Raw genomic sequence first — 21,639 nt, 5'->3', positions numbered from 1 at the left:
TCTGCATTAAAAGAGAGCGATTCCAGTCGACCTCATTAGAGCTAATTCAAATGTAATGTGACTCCGCCTACGGAGAGCGCGCGCTATTCAAACGCAAATGAATGAGGCAATCCACGCAAACCTGTGAACGCCCACATATCAGCTCGAGAAAACACAAGTTTATTCAGATCATTACTTGTTTACACCGTCTCGCAGCGCTGTGAGGAATAACAATAATGAAAAAAGTACCTCAGAAGTGCGGGTATATCGAGGAGCGAGCTGATGAATACTGTAAGTTTTTTTTCTTCTCACGTGAATCGGGTTTCTGTTTTTGATGAATGAACGGCAGAGATGCGCGCTGTTTACCACAGCTCGCAAAAAGACAGTTTAAATTTAAATCGCGTGTGTGAATGAATGATGATGTTTTAGCAATAGGGGTGGGAGATATTGACAAAAACGAATATCTCGATATTTTTTTCCAATATCTCGATATCGATATTCAGACGATATTTTTGCCATCCTTCAAAGAAATGTGTGCAAACTGGCAAAGAAGGTCCAGTTGGTCTTTTGACTTGCTGCATTTGACTTATTATTGTAGGCTATAGAAAAAAATAAAAATAAATAAATAAAGTAGCTAACTAAACAGAATCTGAGTTAGCCCCTACTTTGTGCACTTACAAAAAAATACAAATAAAAAAAAAAACGGAACTAGGCACCTCTTGCAACAGTGATTATTAAATCAAACAACAATATTGTTGATGATAAATTCAAAGTAAAAAATGTTCTTTTCAAAACGCTATAAATCCCTCAATTTTTTCCCCAAAACGCTAAATCCATCTTTTTTTTTTTTTTTCAAAAATTGATGGTTTGTCTTTTTAAAAAAGTATTTTGTCTTTTATTTTTCGTGTTTGCATTTATGAGGAAAAAACAATATTACGTGACAGTTCTCCATTATGGACGCGAGCGCTCTGAAAGCGCACTAAAAGAATTTCAAACTTTCACAGAGACCTCAAAACAGAAAGCACAAAGCCTTTCTTTAAAACGAATTTCGTTTTGTATTAATTGTATCTTAGTTTTAATATTTTTTTTCATTACCAATTTCTGGATTTAATGCATAAAAATAAAAATAAAACTATGTAGCCTAATAAATGTGCATTTCTCCGGTGCGTTCACTAGCCTACTGCAAAGATCGCGAGTCAATAGAATAGCCTATCATAAACTTCATCTTTGCAGCCGACACAGAAATTAATAAACAATTAAAATGTCTTATTGCAATATTTTACATAATCATTACTTTTGCTGGTTCTTTGAGGCAGCTTTTTAGGTTTATGGCGTTTTGGAAAAGAGCTCTTCACGTACAAACACCGTTTCACCAAGGCACAGCAGCCCTTCAGCACATAAGATCCACATTTTGTCCTTGCATTGTGGCTCAGTCAGTCAGAGTCACACCTGAATGAATGGCTAATTATGCAGAGTCATTATGCAGAGTGGGTGGGACATTGGACATTCCAAGGTGTAAACCACTCCTCGTTCACGCCCACTCGCATATTGGCTTTCCAAGCAAAACCTGTTTTACATCAATTTAAATCAATGTATTGTTTTATTTGAACGATAAAGCTAGACTATTTTTACATAATTTTGAAGCCAGAACTCGAAGGAAGAACATCCATTAGTCAAAAGTCTTATTCATGCATATTTATTATGAGTTTTGTGGTCTTATTTCAGCAACTTTAATTTTAATTTTTTCCAATAACCACGCATAAGCATTATTCTCTTAAAAATAAAAAAATATACATGCATGGTGATCACATATTTTGGTAGCCCTGTTTGTGCTACATAGAGTGAATTTACACCTTTGCCATTAACATGTTTATAAATAACTGAAAAAAGCACAAATGTCAGAGCATGTCAGAACACCTCCAGGGCCCAGAAAACACCTCAGACTCCAGAGGGTTAAACACATTAAACAAAGTCTCACCTTTCAAATTTGGTCATTTTTTAAAAGAAATATAAACAATAAATACCGTTTTGTGGCTCTTTAATGTGTCTGACAGATCGCTGTAACGTTAGAGCATCAGTTAAAGGTGCTCGTGAACCGATCATCTCTTCCTTCTAGTTAATTTATAGCCTCAAATAAACATGAACAAACATAAGAAGGAATGTTGTTTTAACCACGGAAAGGCGTCAGTACACTCCGTTTTTCAAGTTCAAATCCTCCCATGTTAATCTAAGTTACTAACTCTCCTGACAGCGTTGTCGGACAAAATGGCGGATGGCGAAGTTTGATTGGTCAGATCACCTGTCAATCATGCTCCCTGCGAAGGGTCAATTATAGCGCCGAGTGAAATGACTTTCTTTGAAAGAGAATTCGCAATAAACGGAGAATAACAAGTATTTTCTTTGTGATCAAGTTTAAAAGATATACAGTTCAGCCAGACGGCCTTTTAACGTTCTGTAAGTAATATCCCCTCCCCCACCCAAAAGTATTTGGCGCCATCCCTCCCTGACGTGAATTAGTTGTCATACACAGAATAAAATACGAATACATATGCCTTAAGGACTGTACACAATTTGAAAAACGTTAATACAAGTCATGATATATTAAACAGGGGTTACTGTTACCGTTAATGTAACATGCGCACTAACTTTTGCCTTTCCATAAAAAGTAAGGTAACTTACATAAAAACGTTACCTCGGTGAAAATACGTTCAAAAGGACTACTAACTGTTTCTCAATGGCATTTCAGTTCAAAATGTTAATTACCTTCAGGCTTTAGCGTTCCACCACGATAACTTGCAGCTTCCACCTTCCAAAGCGAGAGAGAAAATGGCGGACTGGCCAGCAGGCAACAGCAGAGCAGTTAACTGTTTTTCCTTTGAGTGTTCGCAGGGGGCGGAGTTTCCAGAGAAAACATAACTAATTTCTTTAATTTAAACATGATTATTTCTAAAAGGTTGAACATCCTTCAGCATTAAATGAATGGCACAAGACTAAAATATGTTTAGATGAGAAACATACAATAATCATGTAGGAAATACGAAATGCATTTGTGCAAATTCAACAATCTGCCCATTGCCATTTTTTCAGTGTAAAGCAAATGCTAACCACCATCGTGGTGACTTTAAAATACAACTATTGATTTCATTAAAACGGATATTAAATTAAGTCAATCTGGTTAGTAATAAGTGAAGCTGGTAAAGCTGTTTGAGTTGTTTAATCCTCCTCTGCAGAGATCTTCACAGATTTAATGTCTTCTTTTCTCTTCAGTTGATTTCATCTGAGGCTGTGTCTGAAGTCAGTTGTAGTTCTTGTGTTTCTCTGTTCTTCAGTGATTCTGCTTGTTAACAGCAGGTGTTCATAATTAATGCTCAATCATCACTTAATTATCTCATTAAATTCAACACTGCTTCAATGGTACTTTAACTCTGTAGTGTGCACACATATGAACACTGAGAAGTGTTAATTTAACATGGGCGTTTTTCTGTGTACTATTACATAAATCTTACCTGTTTCATTTACATATGACTGACATATATGAATCACATTCAGTTTATTAATACAATTACATAAATCTTATCTGTTTCATTTATATATGACTTAAAAATATGAATTACATTCAGATTATTAATTGGTTTATGTTAAAACTATGTAATGGATGGAAATTCTATATGCAATTTAAATACATAAATCTTATGTTTAGACATTTTTTTTTTTTTTTTTTTGAGTGTGTTCACGTTGGCCTAATTGGATTAAATTGACATTTTTAATGTTTTTGTTTCGTTTACATTTTTGTTTCGCAAATCCATCGTGTTTTATTAATTCTTGTTTACTTGTGTTCATTTAATTTATTTTTATTTTAGAGCATTTAATGTGCTTCTTAACAATATTTTATTTATTACACACAAGTTAAATTTTTTTTTTATTTATTTTTTTTTTTTTTACCCATCAGCCCTCTGTGTCTAAATAAGAAATGAAAGTCCCAGAGTTAAAAAATGTGTAAAACGAGCCTGTGTGTGACTTGGTATGACTTGATGACTAAGTTGCGACTTGACTTGACTTGACTTGACAAAGAGTATGACTTGACTTGACTTGACTTGATTTGACTTGACCCCTACAACAGAATGACTTGGCTTGACTTTGACTTGCAATGTTAAGACTTGGACTTGACTTGAGACTTGAATTTAGTGACTTACTCCCACCTCTGCTTTCAGACTCTTTTACACTGTAAATTCTAATTCGTTAACCTCCCTTAAAAAAATCATGCAAAGTGATTGCCTTAAAAAACTTAGTAAAGTGAGAGAATAGTATGTTAACAAATGCTTATGTAGTGAAAGTTGAGCTAAATAATATAACATTTCCTGCAACTTGAAATTTCAGTTGTATTTAGTTAAACATCTTAAGACAATGCAAACGGATTGCCTTAAAAAGACTTTTACATTACATTTTAGATTTTCATTTAGCATTTTATCCAAAGCGACTCACAAATGAGAAAATTAGAAGCAGTTAAACTAACAGTAGGACAACAATATGCAAGTGTTTTTTGTTTTTGTTTTTTGTTTGTTTAATAGAATAGAAGATAATGTGTTAGTATAACTGGATCAAGTGCTGCCGAAAAAGATGCGTCTTCAGCCTTTTAAAAAGGTTTTACTCCAGTAATTTGAGCGCTTCACACATCCATTATAAATCAATAAAAAAGGTTCCATTCTATTCACATTTACAAATACATACACATTTAGGATACACAGCAAAATCCCCCAGTGTTAAATTAACACTGAGAGTGTGGATTATATAAACTCTGAGCAGAGTGTTAAATGAACACTGAAGCAGTGTTAAATGAACACTAAAGCAGTGTTAAAGTTAATGAGCTAATTAAGTGATTAATTTAGTGATGATTGAACTTTACTGAAGACACCTGATGTTAACAAGCAGAATCACTGAAGGAGAAAATCACACATTGTAAGTTACCATTATGGAGAATAGTGTTTGCTTTAGTTGGGCTCTTGGCCATTATATGTTTACTTTAGATTTTGTTTGTCTGCTGTTATTGATTTATAACAGCCAGATGAACAAAGAAAAAAAAGTGATGTTATGACAATCATCATTTGAACTTGATTAGATTCACTGAATCATTGAGACCCTTATTTCTGACTTATGTTGATTTTCAGATTTATGTTGTTGATTACAGCATAACTGTGATTCTGCATATCTAGAATTTTAGATATAGTACAAAGGATTTCTATTTTGAAAAAAAAAAAAATCTTTCTTTTAGGCACACACAGACATCAAGATTCAGTCTATGCATCTCAACAATGGTGACGAGCAGAATATACAATTAGGAAAAGGAAATTACCAAGATAATTCAGTTCATAATTTATTCATACTGCAATGCATGATGGGAGCCATTAATGCGTTGTGATTGGTGGCAGCCAAAGGAAAAGTTATTGTTACCATTGTTGAGATTCACAGGCTGATTATTGATGTCTGTGTTACAGACTTTTGATCAGACCAAGGTTTATTAATTATTTTGGATTATATTAAAAATACTGAAAATTATATGCTGCTGTAAAATCACAGAGCTGCTATAATTATCAAGTTAAACCAAATTTATCAATAAGTTTCATTTTTCAGATCGCAACATGATTATGTTAAAACATAACCAACATAAGATCACATTAGTTATTTGTTCATCTGACTGTTATAAATCAATAACAGCAGACAAACAAAAACTAAAGTAAACTTATAATGGCCAAGAGCCCAACTAAAGCAAACACCCATCGCCACAATGGTAACTTACAATTTGTGATTTTCTCCTTCAGTGATTCTGCTTGTTAACATCAGGTGTCTTCAATAATGCTCAATCATCACTCAATTAATCACTTAATTATCTCATTAACTTTAACACTGCTTCAGTGTTCATTTAACACTCTGCTCAGAGTTTATATAATTCACACTTTTCGGTGTTAATTTAACACTGGGGATTTTGCTGTGTAGTTATGTTTATATATATGTTAGCTGGGATATATATATATATAATAATTTAAATAAATGCTCAACAATCGGCAGGCCGGCGGTGTGCCGACGGAGGACCAACCGCGGCAAACCGCTGGTGGCGTGCCACCCGAAAAACGCTGGCAGACCGACCACATTTTCAGATTGGTCGGCTTGCCGAAGATGTGCCGCCGGAGGTCCGACCGTGTCAAGCTGCTGACTTTGTGCCGCCCAAAAAACGCTGGCGGACCGCCAGGTCATTGTTAGCTGGGTAAGAGATCTTGTGGCTGGCGCGCCACGAGATGCGCTCCATTACGGGCCAAAAGAGACAATAAAAAATAAGATAAGTCTGTGTGCTCTCGCTAATCAATCGGAGTGTCTGGTAGATGAAAATGTCACAGGTTGGGGAGGGCACTTAAGGGACCGGCCGTCACCCCTGACTTACACACCACCGTGAGGAGCTGCACCGTAGGACACAGCAGGCGGGACAACAAAAGGTAAGTGCAAAAACCTCGGCAGGATTCGAATGGAGAAAGAGGTGAATATGCTTCGCAGCTTTAGCATGTTCTTCACTAGACTCAGACAGAGATGAGGATATGTATACTTCAGCTTTAGCAGGCTCTTCAGCAACTGGATTCAAACAAGGAGAGAGATGAGTATTTTCAACCACATCAACGGGCTTTCACAGCTTTTAGCGTCTTCTGCAACTGGATTCAAACACAGAGAGGTGAGTATTTTTACTAGAACCACCAATGCCTTCCGCAATTCACTCCCACACTCGTGCTTCACTGCAACCTATACAAGTAATCACACGTGAATATATATATATATATATATATATATATATATATATATATATATATATATATATATATATATATATATATATATATATAAAGCACTGCAAATCTCACAACTCACAGAGAAGGCGCAGGCATGTGGTCTCGTCCACCACTCGCTGATGTTAAGCTAGATGGAAAGCAGCTGTGAGGCACAAGTCTCTCAATGCAGTTACTGGTTCTCCAAGAGAAGTTTCAATCATCATATGATTCCATACAATTCACAGGGACGTCAATTGTTCCATAATCCAGTTAGAGTTCAAGACTTATCTCACTGACTTCACTTTAGCTTCTCCCTCTCTCCTTCAGCCCATCCTTCTCCTTGCCCGGGTCCAAATCTCTCTCTTCTTCTTCCACACGAATAACTCGATCCCCCGCCCCCCTTTGAACTCAACCACAATGCCCTTTTATACTCCCCTACTTTCACATGCACCACAATCACCGCTCTGTTCTTCTTGCTCCCGCACCTGATTGCAATTCCAGTCGTCAATGCCGTCACTCGCCCATACACCCGGAACCGGCAGCATAGACAGTAAAAGAAATGGACACAGCGACCCCATTGGATTCAACGGAGACAAAGTGAAGTCAATTAGAAACTCTTACTTCCTGGGGGTCGAGCGTACTGCGCAGACTCAAACTGAGCTTGACGACGTAGATGTGACGTGAGCAACCCGTCTGTCTTCTAGTGGCTGTGCCGAGAGAAATCTGATTCATTCCCTTCCGAGACTTGCAGAGACGGAGAGTGTGAGTAGGAGGTGTCCATGAGCTAGGAGCAGGAGAAACTTTTGCTATGTATTCTGATTAATTATTTTGTCATTTTGCCTCCACGTCCCGCCGATTGCCCGCGAGCTTCTCCTCCTGTCCATACGGTAATTCTCTACTGTGAGCCAGAGAGTCGCGTGGTTATGACGCAATAGTTAGCCTAATTTTACAAAAATTGCTTCTACGGGGCCATAACATAAGCTACAAGGTAATGGAGCCTTTTATACATTTGCGTGTTTCTTTAGAAATAAATAATGGACAAATGGAGTCTTTAAACGCCTCAGATGTGAAGTTATTCGCTGTCAAAGTGACGGCAAAATGAATGGGAGTCAATGGGATGCTTAAAGGGGGGGTGAAATGCTCATTTTCACTCAATCTCCTGTTAATCTTGAGTACCTATAGAGTAGTATTGCATCCTTCATATCTCCAAAACGTCTTTAGTTTTATTATATTTATAAGTGAAAGATTGGATGTACCGAGTCTTTCCGGAAAAAACCGAGCGGCTGGGGGCGGGCCGTGTGGGCGGTGTGCTATAGCTGTGCTAACCGATCTAACAACAACACAGAGAGACATTTGAAGTAGTTTACTCACCGCATTGCGACAGCGAACCTTTATCATTGTGACTGCTCGATCCTTAAGCATTAGACGATCTGCAAATCCGTCGTGCTTTGTTTATAAAACAATCATCGTCGAAATGCAGGGAACAAAGAGTCGTGCACAACCTCTGTTGATGCTTCGAAAAAACAAACTCCATCCACTATTCCCTTAACGCCGGGTTCTTTGGGAATCTGTGCAGGGTTGTCTTGCCCTGCCAACCAAAAACCCACTTCTTTGGTGACATTGACTTCCCTAAAAGCCGAGCATAGCGCTTTGAGGTAACGTACTGCTTTCGCTCTCTTCTCTCTCTGGTCTGCGAGTGCGCGCGCGGCCGCGGAGAAGTGCCCTTAGGACCCATATAAGGAAATTCCGCTCTATCTTACGTAAGACATGCCCATACTCGAAAAAAACTTTCCGAAACTTGTGACAAACCGGAAGGAGTATTTTTGGAACAAAAATACTCCTTCAAACGTACAACTTAACTTTTGAAACTTTGTCCATGTTTAGCATGGGAATCCAACTCTTTAACAGTGTAAAAAACTCAGTATGCATGAAACAGCAATTCACCCCCCCTTTAACAGCAGGTGGGGGTCCGCAAATCAATGGCGGCGCCCGGGGAGCCTTCAAAATAATAGAAAACCCTGCCCCCCTGACCGGCAGCCTCATCGGTCCCTCGCCAGAAGCGCTCCCCGCGGGAAACTCGGACTCCATTTCAAGTTCCTCCCTGTTCGAAATTCGTCACCCGTGACAAAAACAGTGAGAGATCTTGTGGCAGGTGAGACTCTTAGGTGCCGAGACTGGTTATATCCATGACTGATCGAGTGGCAGGTGCATATATAATGTTGACTGGTCGAGTGGCAGGCGCGGTGACAGACGCATATAACGATGACAGGCACATATATCCGTGACTGGTCGAGTGGCAGGCGCATATAACGGTGACTGGCACATATATCCGTGACTGGTCGAGTGGCAGGCACATATAACGGTGACTGGCACATATATCCGTGACTGGTCGAGTGGCAGGCGCATATAACGGTGACTGGCACATATATCCGTGACTGGTCGAGTGGCAGGCACATATAACGGTGACTGGTCGTGGCGCATTCTGAAAGGGGCCATGAAGTGCAGTTTCAGATTGTTATATCCTTTGTAAATCCTTACAAATCCTTACAAATGTATATCCTTTGAACATTTGAAAATCTTTTTCATTTTTTTATTATACAGAAAATATCCTACTGTATCTGTAATGTAATCTACAGTACTGTAATCTACATAAAGCTGGGGTCCTAATATTTCCTAGCATTCATGGCCGTAATTGTTTGTGATTTGTATAATCTCACATGAATAAGATACTGTCCTTGTTTTATTGTTCAGTCCAGAATGTTGCTATGGTTACTGCCATGTCAATCATAATTTCAGGAGTGATTCTGTACACACACACAGAGCGATCCGTCAACTCCCGGATATAGTTTGTATAATGTGAGGGTGTTGTTTGCACAGACTGTTTAATTGAACATTATTGACAGATTATAAAATGAATAATTAATAAAACCCTGTTGTAATGAGCGCCAAATTACAAAAGAGCGCAACAAAACATCATGATACTGTTCCATCTATAGATACAGTATATACTGTATATAGATGCCTCATTAGCGGCTATTTCTATGGGCCTCTATGCGTAAAATGGCCACCATTTTGGAATTGTCAAAGCCAGTCTATAGATTAATATCTATATCTGCAACAGACTTCAGCACAGATAATTTTGCTAAACTAACACAATACAACAAGGCGAAGGCGTCAGCTAACACAACACAAGTTCAAACCCCTGTAATATTGAGTTAATACATATACAAACACAAACCAACATATTCTCACGTGTGAAATGTTATCCCATTTCTTCGAGAGTTTAAATCTTGGGTATTTCTGCAATGTTGGAGCGTCACTGATTCTTACTGTGAGTGCCGACGCGTTGACCGTTCTAAGATGGCGGGTGTGCGACATGTCTGGAGTGGTCGAATGTGTCATCTACGTCTGCATATCTATGGTTTTATACACCTTGTTTTAACGTAAGAGCAGAATAGCCAATTCTAACTTGAATAGGCTTCGGTCTCATGTGCTTCTGTTATTCTAGCTCTACAAAATCTGTTATGCTGCTTGATATTGCAAACTGTATGCGATATCATGGCATTTTATCTTGTTAACAGCATTATGATTTACTGCACTTTGTTGTTCTTTTAACCATTTGCATATCGGCTATAAAATAGCTTATTGCCTCACAAAATAGGGTGGATATGTGTGAAAGGTACATAAGTTTATCTATATTTTTAAAAAATAGACATGATTGAGACATGAGCAAACACAATCATAAACATCAGAAATGCTTCTGCAATGGCCTTAAACCCTCAATGTGTGTCAAGAGAAAATGTTTACAAGAAGATGTGGGTGATTTTTATTTCCTCTGAAAGCAGAAGTGAAATAATGTGGGATCCACAAATAGATCATAATAAATGACATGCAAATGACACTTGACCCCAGTTTCAAAGACAAGCCTTAAGTCTAGTCTCAGACTAAAATGCCTGGTTTAAATGAAACTTGCGCTGGCATATCTTAAAATATGTCACTGTCATTGTTTTGTCTCGAGATGCACACCAGCAGTGTTTTTTTTTTTTTTTTTTTTCCTAAGGCACGTTTATAAAAGCTACTTACAGTGAGGAAAATAAGTATTTGAACACCCTGCTATTTTGCAAGTTCTCCCACTTAGAAATCATGGAGGGGTCTGAAATTGTCATCGTAGGTGCATGTCCACTGTGAGAGACATAATCTAAAAAAAAAAATCCAGAAATCACAATGTATGATTTTCTAACTATTTATTTGTATGATACAGCTGCAAATAAGTATTTGAACACCTGAGAAAATCAATGTTAATATTTGGTACAGTAGCCTTTGTTTGCAATTACAGAGGTCAAACGTTTCCTGTAGTTTTTCACCAGGTTTGCACACACTGCAGGAGGGATTTTGGCCCACTCCTCCACACAGATCTTCTCTAGATCAGTCAGGTTTCTGGGCTGTCGCTGAGAAACACGGAGTTTGAGCTCCCTCCAAAGATTCTCTATTGGGTTTAGGTCTGGAGACTGGCTAGGCCACACCAGAACCTTGATATGCTTCTTACAGAGCCACTCCTTGGTTATCCTGGCTGTGTGCTTCGGGTCATTGTCATGTTGGAAGACCCAGCCTCGACCCATCTTCAATGCTCTAAGTGAGGGAAGGAGGTTGTTCCCCAAAATCTCGCAATACATGGCCCCGGTCATCCTCTCCTTAATACAGTGCAGTCGCCCTGTCCCATGTGCAGAAAAACACCCCCAAAGCATGATGCTACCACCCCCATGCTTCACAGTAGGGATGGTGTTCTTGGGATGGTACTCATCATTCTTCTTCCTCCAAACACGTTTAGTGGAATTATGACAAAAAAGTTCTATTTTGGTCTCATCTGACCACATGACTTTCTCCCATGACTCCTCTGGATCATCCAAATGGTCATTGGCAAACTTAAGACGGGCCTTGACATGTGCTGGGTTAAGCAGGGGAACCTTCCGTGCCATGCATGATTTCAAACCATGACGTCTTAGTGTATTACCAACAGTAACCTTGGAAACGGTGGTCCCAGCTCTTTTCAGGTCATTGACCAGCTCCTCCCGTGTAGTTCTGGGCTGATTTCTCACCTTTCTTAGGATCATTGAGACCCCACGAGGTGAGATCCTGCATGGAGCCCCAGTCCGAGGGAGATTGACTGTCATGTTTAGCTTCTTCCATTTTCTAATGATTGCTCCAACAGTGGACCTTTTTTCACCAAGCTGCTTGGCAATTTCCCCGTAGCCCTTTCCAGCCTTGTGGAGGTGTACAATTTTGTCTCTAGTGTCTTTGGACAGCTCTTTGGTCTTGGCCATGTTAGTAGTTGGATTCTTACTGATTGTATGGGGTGGACAGGTGTCTTTATGCAGCTAACGACCTCAAACAGGTGCATCTAATTTAGGATAATAAATGGAGTGGAGGTGGACATTTTAAAGGCAGACTAACAGGTCTTTGAGGGTCAGAATTCTAGCTGATAGACAGGTGTTCAAATACTTATTTGCAGCTGTATCATACAAATAAATAGTTAAAAAATCATATATTGTGATTTCTGGATTTTTTTTTTTTTTAGATTATGTCTCTCACAGTGGACATGCACCTACGATGACAATTTCAGACCCCTCCATGATTTCCAAGTGGGAGAACTTGCAAAATAGCAGGGTGTTCAAATACTTATTTTCCTCACTGTAAATGTCCTAATTTAACCAAGGGCTAATCGTGGCCTAATCTAAACCCTGTCTGTGAAACCAGGCCTAGAAGTGCTCTTATATCAGGAGTAATCTCTTAGAGATCTTTTACAACATCCAAAGCACAATAGATTCTCACAGTGCGTCTGTATGCCCTCTTACCGGAAATGCTGTCACACTGAAAAAAATGATTCATTGACTACTTGAATTTACAAAAAAAAATTATGTTAATTGGATCCACATAATTAATTTTAGCTACATTTAAACAAATGCATTACGTTGAACTAAGTTCAACGTAATGCATTTGTTTAAATGTAGCTAAAATCAATTGTGGAACCACTTACGATAAATTTCTTTAGTAAATTCAATGATTTCAGTAAATTCATTGAATTTACTAAATGTTTTTATCGTAAGTGATTCCACACAATTGATTTTAGCTACATTTAAACAAATGCATTACGTTGAACTTAGTTCAACGTAATGCATTTGTTTAAATGTAGCTAAAATGAATTATGTGGAACCAATTATCATAATTTTTTTTAGTAAATTCAACTAAGTCAATGAATCATTTTTTTCAGTGCATGTTTAAAGATGACTGAGGTCTACTAAAACTGTTTCACACACGTCAGTTTCTCTGTGTTTTCATGATGAATGCCGGATGAAGTCTTTACACCCTTCTGTCACTCTTAATGTATATGTTTATATTAATATACGGATGTGTCCTCTGTCATCTGTGTTTCTCTGCTCGTCTTTCACACATTTACATTTCACATGTATCTCAACACTCTCCGCCCTGTTAACAGTGCAGATCTGGGTGGAACCGTTAGAGAATAAGGAAGAAGAAACGTGAGAAAGACTGACGGTGGATCTGTGCACTTCTAATGATAGTGACTTACATCGCATTCAAGAAACACATTTGATCAGTTCTTGCTTTCACTGGATCGGGATCAGATCTGGCTTTTCTCTGGATATCTGAGACTGAAGTCAATCTGGAATGAAGGCTGTCATCATCCTCTTCATCTTCATCACCCTCTGCCTGATCTCAGGTCAGTTCTTCACTGCTCAGTCTGGGTCAAATAATATACTATATTATCCAGATTGATGATATATAATAACCCAGAGCAAATGAACTTGTGTTTGGCAGGTCAAGTACTTTGTTTCAGTGTGTTTGGATGCACTGGAGGGAGTTTAATGTTCAAGTGCATGATCTCAAACCAGAGAAAGACTGATGATCAACATAAAGGGAAGTATTTCTGCAGAGACAGGCGCTGTAAGATGGGCATCAGTGCTGATGTTCAGAGTCGATGGGTTTATAACGGGAGATTCGCTCTGTATGATGATGAAAACAGAAGATTCTTCACAGTGTTTATCAGGAACCTCAGCAGAGAGGATGATGGGGAATATGCATGTGGAAACAATCAGACATGGAATCATCATGTTAAGTTAGTGGTGAACAGTATGTATGCTTTATAACTTATAGTGCGTTCAAGTCATGTAGTAAAGATCGTATTTATGAGTTGAAAGCACATGGTTGTTTTTAGGTATATGTATACCTAAAATTCTTACTGTGTTCTTACCACAATGTCGTTAATACGAGTGGGAAGCTCGGGAGTTTCTGTTAGCCCCGATCTTTACGAGTTGTGTGTGTCAGTGAGAAACATGGTGGAATACCACAATACTTAAAGGTATTTAGCAGTGATATTGTCAGGAAGTTAATTGTCTGCACATGCAATATACACTCACCTAAAGGATTATTAGGAACACCTGTTCAATTTCTCATTAATGCAATTATCTAATCAACCAATCACATGGCAGTTGCTTAAATGCATTTAGGGGTGTGGTCCTGGTCAAGACAATCTCCTGAACTCCAAACTGAATGTCAGAATGGGAAAGAAAGGTGATTTAAGCAATTTTGAGCGTGGCATGGTTGTTGGTGCCAGACGGGCCGGTCTGAGTATTTCACAATCTGCTCAGTTACTGGGATTTTCACGCACAACCATTTCTAGGGTTTACAAAGAATGGTGTGAAAATGAAAAAACATCCAGTATGCGGCAGTCCTGTGGGCGAAAATGCCTTGTTGATGCTAGAGGTCAGAGGAGAATGGGCCGACTGATTCAAGCTGATAGAAGAGCAACTTTGACTGAAATAACCACTCGTTACAACCGAGGTATGCAGCAAAGCATTTGTGAAGCCACAACACGCACAACCTTGAGGCGGATGGGCTACAACAGCAGAAGACCCCACCGGGTACCACTCATCTCCACTACAAATAGGAAAAAGAGGCTACAATTTGCACGAGCTCACCAAAATTGGACAGTTGAAGACTGGAAAAATGTTGCCTGGTCTGATGAGTCTCGATTTCTGTTGAGACATTCAGATGGTAGAGTCAGAATTTGGCGTAAACAGAATGAGAACATGGATCCATCATGCCTTGTTACCACTGTGCAGGCTGGTGGTGGTGGTGTAATGGTGTGGGGGATGTTTTCTTGGCACACTTTAGGCCTCTTAGTGCCAATTGGGCATCATTTAAATGCCACGGCCTACCTGAGCATTGTTTCTGACCATGTCCATCCCTTTATGACCACCATGTACCCATCCTCTGATGGCTACTTCCAGCAGGATAATGCACCATGTCACAAAGCTCGAATCATTTCAAATTGGTTTCTTGAACATGACAATGAGTTCACTGTACTAAAATGGCCCCCACAGTCACCAGATCTCAACCCAATAGAGCATCTTTGGGATGTGGTGGAACGGGAGCTTCGTGCCCTGGATGTGCATCCCACAAATCTCCATCAACTGCAAGATGCTATCCTATCAATATGGGCCAACATTTCTAAAGAATGCTTTCAGCACCTTGTTGAATCAATGCCACGTAGAATTAAGGCAGTTCTGAAGGCGAAAGGGGGTCAAACACAGTATTAGTATGGTGTTCCTAATAATCCTTTAGGTGAGTGTATTATAACTACAATATGTAAAGTTTACAGTGGCTTCATGAACTAAAACTATAAAAAATCATAAAACATCTGATGCACATTCCTTTTTCTTCATGTTCTAGAAGTAGAGTTTAAGAACCATGCCGTATTTTTGTGTAATTAATTAAGAGAAAGTACATCGCCATCTTACTCCAACGAAAGTGACTTGATTGCACATGACGTCGTAAACACGACTTCCCACATCGTAAATAGGAACTTCCCAGGAGGACTTGAACTCACCATAACTACAGTAATTATTTATTATAGTGTTATTAAAGGTGCAGTACGTAAGATTTTGAGTAAAATTGAACAAAAATGTATTACTTCCATGCCTTACACTAATTCACAACGGTCACTTTATAATAATAATTCATAATTAGAGCTGTCAGGTTGGATTATGCAGGGAAAATTAATGTTTTATGTTTTATGTCATTCATCTTTTGCATGTTCATGTCACTTTTGTAAAAAGAAAAAAATATATGTAACTTACCTGTTCAAATTACATTTTCAGATGTGCATTTTTCTGTCAATATGTCTTGACGTAGGATGTCACTGCTCTGATCTCAGGCAACTATAAATATACCTAAAAACAACCACAATACACATTTAAAAAAAACACTGCAAGGATCATGACATTGTATGTTTCACACAGAGATAGAGAGGTCAAAATTCCCTAGTGCACCTTTAATAACACTAATAATATGTTAGATTTAAGTTCATGTCACAAGGTTTTGTTGAAATCATTTTCAGAGTCTCGTTGTGGGACGTCTGTTATCCGGGACGGGTATCTTGGACAAAAGACGATCACTTTCCGCTGTAAATATGATGAAAAGTTTAAAACACACACCAAAGTTTTCTACAGACTGAACGAGGATCCTGTCCATGTTCTGAAGAGTTCACGATCATCACAATCATCTGAGGAGAAGTTCAGTCTGTCTGACAGTCATGAAGATCATTTTACTGTGACCATTAGAGATATTTCTGCAGCGGACGGTGGAGTTTATTTATGTGGAGTGGAGAGAGGCGGATCAGATCATCGACCTTCAGAAACATCAATTACTCACATAACCTTCATTAAAGAGATTCAGCTGAATGTTTTTGGTGAGTTTAGTTTCTTTTAACTAAAGAATCCTTACAGCTCTAAATTAGGGATGGGACGGTATGAAAATTTTATATCACAATTATAGTGACCAAAAATATCGTGATTATCAATATTATCACGGTTTTGTTAAAACGAGATGAAAGTGTTCAAAAAGAGTTGATGCTCACACTGAAGACATTTCAACAAGTTTTATATTTGAAAATCAAACAACAAATAAAACAAGCAGCTCTATGCACATTTTAAAGCAAGATTCTATTCTGTGGCATTTCCTTCCTTATAATGACCGTCGTCAATAGCAACGCATTATAACGGTGCACTTTCATGTGTGACAACGGACGCGCTCTCACGTTTCATTCAACTATAACTTCTCCGTTTTTAATTGTATTGAAAATGAAATCAGAGTTGATTTATTGTTTACAGGGTTTGATAATATTTTTGTGATCATCTTGTCTGGACGATTGTTTCGTACGCTGTACATAATGGATTTATAAAGAGGTAAGATTTAAAACATTAATCTCAATTCAATGTCCTCGTAATTATGTGGTAAAAAAAAAAAAAAATCGGTCTAATAAGTGTATAATGAATATACATTATTATCCATTAAATGTCACTCTGTCTGGTTTGAACTTGTTTGTTCGTCTTTGGCTCAAAGCCACTTGCTGCAAACTTCTTTGCGGAAGCTTCACGTTTATTTCAAGTGATTGATATAAAATAGTTCAACTTAAAACAACATTTTATGCCCAATTATTTCCCAGACGTAGTTTTGGTATTGAGGTCAAAGTTAACTTGCCTTGCGTTCGCTATACAACAGTGGGTGATGGTCACACAAGACGACTCGGCAGATTTGAAGTGTTTCTACACTCTCAGAAATAGGGGTACAGCAGGAGTCCATTTCTGTCCCCCAAGGTACATATATTTCCCCAAGCTACCCAGGGGGCAAAGGGGGTTTAGCAGACATGGGCTGCTGCAAAAGGTTGTCATATAAAAATGAAATCTATGATGTCTGAGGATCACAACCTGGGTGGCCAACCCGGTCAACAAGCTGCTGGAAACTTGTAATTAGGGTCAAAACAATACTACCTCAAATTCGGCTTTAACTCCCAGAATCACCCAAACATGCTAAAACGGTTTAATTATATTCATGAATCGTGAGCCATATCTCCCTGATACTTTATGCTAGAAACAAACTGAGCACACCTTTAGAAAGAGTGGAAGATAAGCTTTCATCTGATGCCTTGATTGTACATGTAATTAGAATGTAAGAGTTAACAATGCCTCTTAATTCATAGGTACGCAAAAAAAATAAAAAAATATTGAACATTCCATTTGTAATCGGTAGCATTCTTTTCCCTTTGTTGTTGTTACAATAAACAAATTACCATGTAAAGTTAACTTTTACTGGATGAAATCATATTTTTTTTTTTTTTTACTAACCAGACAGTCCTCATGGCCCATAACACATTTAGAGGGAATTCAATGTCAAGCCTATAATAGCCTGTCAATTCAAACAAGATCCAAGAAAGAAGTTTACCATTAACTGGTGTTAATTGTATACTGCTCTGTTTCTGTATGTACAGTATATCGTTTGCATATTTATGCAATATCAATTATTTGTATTGCAATGTCTATTTCTAATATTCTTTCACAAGTGGGATAGCTTTATTTATTCTATCGAAAAAAAAAAAAAGGATTTGAGGATTTTGGGTTAGGCTGGTTACTGTTCAATCCAGGTGTTTGGAGTGTGAGACAAAGGTACTGACAACTAAATGCTGAAAGACTAAAACACACAGGAGTCATGTCTGGAGTAGGTTTAAAAGTATTTACTGATTAAAACTGTTACATTAAGTAGCAATTTGTACCAAAAAAAAACAAAAAACAAAACAGACAAACAGATTACAATTCAGGGTGATAACTAATTTCTGTAATAATGTTTATATTATTTGTTTAGCTGTTTCGGAATCACCGCTGCTGTCGCTGCTCTCTAGTGTTTCAGCATGCTGTGTCCTACTACATTTGGTTGCCAACCCCTAGCAACGGCATCCTATGTAGCATGGATCAGTTCTTCTGACAACCTTTAACCAGAGATGGGCACAAATACATCAAAAAGTATTTAATTAAAATACAAGTAATTTGTAATTTGAAAATACAAAAATATATTTTTTACAGTCTTCTGTAGTGTAAGTGTGGCGTTACGTACGTGTAAGAGTCTAGAATATTGCAATATTATTCTTTAGTGCAGAAGATGCGCTTTTAACGTACATGTTGCCACATACTGTCATAATAAAAGATAATTACGCATATAACACTATATTTGTATTATTTACACAAAAACTAGTTAACGCTGTGAGCGTGTTTCTAATAGCGCGGCTGTGACAAAGTTGACAACTTTCTTTCTTCCGACTGCCATTATCTATTTTTTTACTCTTTTTGAAAGTTGTGAAAACACTGTTGTGGCGTTTTTATTTTGCTATTTGAGCAAATTGGAACACAAAAATATATATTTAATGTAGTCTTTCATTCACTGCTATAGAAGTTAACCCAACTATGATGCCTTACACTTCTGAGAAACCCAGAAATGTGAACAGGGTCAATAGGATGTGTCACATCACGTGATTTACTTGCCAAAAACTGTGATAGGCAATTTGGTAGTCCTATTTGTATTTTATGTCTATGGTCCTAGGGATAGTTCACCCAAAAATGAAAATTAACCCATGATTTACTTACCCTGACGTCATCCTAGGTGCATATTACTTTCTTCTTTCAGAAGAATACAATCAGAGTTATATTAAAAAGTGTCCTGGCTCTTCCAAGCTTTATAATGACAGTCAATGGGTATATTTTTCATCAAAGTGCATCTGTCCATCATAAAAGTGCATCTGTCCATCATAAAAGTGCATCTGTCCATCATAAAAGTACATCTATGATGGATAGACACACTTTTATGATAGATAGACACACTTTTATGATGGACAGATGCACTTTTATGATTGACACATGCACTTTTATGATGGATAGATGCACTTTTATGATGGACAGATGCTCTTTTATGATGGATAGATGCACTTTTATGATGGACAGATGCACTTTTATGATGGATAGATGCACTTTAATGATGGATAGACGCACTTTTATGATGGACACATGCACTTTTATGATGGATAGATGCACTTTTATGATGGATAGATGCACTTTTATGATGGACAGATGCACTTTTATGATGGATAGATGCACTTTTATGATGGATAGATGCACTTTAATGATGGATAGACGTACTTTTATGATGGACACATGCACTTTTATGATGGATAGATGCACTTTTATGATGGATAGATGCACTTTTATGATGGATAGATGCACTTTTATGATGGACACATGCACTTTTATGATGGATAGATGCACTTTTATGATGGATAGATGCACTTTTATGATGGATAGATGCACTTTTATGATGGATAGACGCACTTTATCATGGATAGATGCACTTATGATGGATAGATGCACTTTTATGACGGATAGATGCACCTTTATGATGGATAGATGCACTTTTATGATGGACACATGCACTTTTATGATGGATAGATGCACTTTTATGATGGATAGATGCACTTTTATGATGGATAGATGCACTTTTATGATGGACAGACGCACTTTATCATGGATAGATGCACTTATGATGGATAGATGCACTTTTATGACGGATAGATGCACCTTTATGATGGATAGATGCACTTTTATGATGGACACATGCACTTTTATGATGGATAGATGCACTTTTATGATGGATAGATGCACTTTTATGATGGATAGATGCACTTTTATGATGGATAGACGCACTTTATCATGGATATATGCACTTATGATGGATAGATGCACTTTTATGACGGATAGATGCACCTTTATGATGGATAGATGCACTTTTATGATGGATAGATGCACTTTTATGATTGACACATGCACTTTTATGATGGATAGATGCACTTTTATGATGGATAGATGCACTTTTATGATGGATAGATGCACTTTTATGATGGATAGACACACTTTTATGATGGATAGATGCACTTTTATGATGGATAGACGCACTTTTATGATTGACACATGCACTTTTATGATGGATAGATGCACTTTTATGATGGATAGATGCACTTTTATGATGGACAGATGCACTTTTATGATGGATAGATGCACTTTTATGAATTATAGATGCACTTTTATGATGGACAGATGCACTTTTATGATGGACAGATGCACTTTTATGATGGATAGATGCACTTTTATGATGGATAGATGCACTTTTATGATGGACAGATGCTCTTTTATGATGGATAGATGCACTTTTATGATTGACACATGCACTTTTATGATGATAGATGCACTTTTATGATGGATAGATGCACTTTTATGATGGATAGATGCACTTTTATGATGGATAGATGCACTTTTATGATGGATAGACACACTTTTATGATGGATAGATGCACTTTTATGATGGACAGATGCACTTTTATGATGGATAGACGCACTTTTATGATTGACACATGCACTTTTATGATGGATAGATGCACTTTTATGATGGATAGATGCACTTTTATGATGGACAGATGCACTTTTATGATGGATAGATGCACTTTTATGATGTATAGATGCACTTTTATGATGGACAGATGCACTTTTATGATGGACAGATGCACTTTTATGATGGATAGATGCACTTTTATGATGGATAGATGCACTTTTATGATGGACAGATGCTCTTTTATGATGGATAGATGCACTTTTATGATGGACAGATGCACTTTTATGATGGATAGATGCACTTTAATGATGGATAGACGTACTTTTATGATGGACACATGCACTTTTATGATGGATAGATGCACTTTTATGATGGATAGATGCACTTTTATGATGGATAGACGCACTTTTATGATTGACACATGCACTTTTATGATGGATAGATGCACTTTTATGATGGATAGATGCACTTTTATGATGGACAGATGCACTTTTATGATGGATAGATGCACTTTTATGATGTATAGATGCACTTTTATGATGGACAGATGCACTTTTATGATGGACAG

General features: G+C 37.7%; 1 protein-coding gene across 2 annotated transcripts in view; it reads left to right on the top strand.

Annotated features, from left to right (window-relative positions):
* Positions 1-21,639, top strand: part of LOC311077565 (uncharacterized protein) — a 166,518-nt gene that overhangs the window by 9,464 nt on the left and 135,415 nt on the right. Inside the window, exons 1-3 of one of the 2 annotated variants that reach the window (XM_084106092.1) lie at positions 13,178-13,524; positions 13,623-13,934; positions 16,204-16,554. The exons of the other annotated variant lie outside the window; for it this stretch is intronic. Coding sequence (XP_083962218.1) covers positions 13,473-13,524; positions 13,623-13,934; positions 16,204-16,554 — 715 coding nt within the window. The 5' untranslated portion in view covers positions 13,178-13,472. Of the gene's footprint in view, positions 1-13,177; positions 13,525-13,622; positions 13,935-16,203; positions 16,555-21,639 lie in introns of those variants that run through there. 2 annotated transcript variants of the gene reach the window in all.

The sequence above is a fragment of the Abramis brama genome (genome assembly GCF_963993115.1).
Source record: "Abramis brama genome assembly, chromosome: 2".
NCBI lineage: Eukaryota > Metazoa > Chordata > Actinopteri > Cypriniformes > Leuciscidae > Abramis > Abramis brama.
Note: the sequence above shows the minus strand (reverse complement) of the source record. Positions and strands in the feature narration are given on the sequence as shown.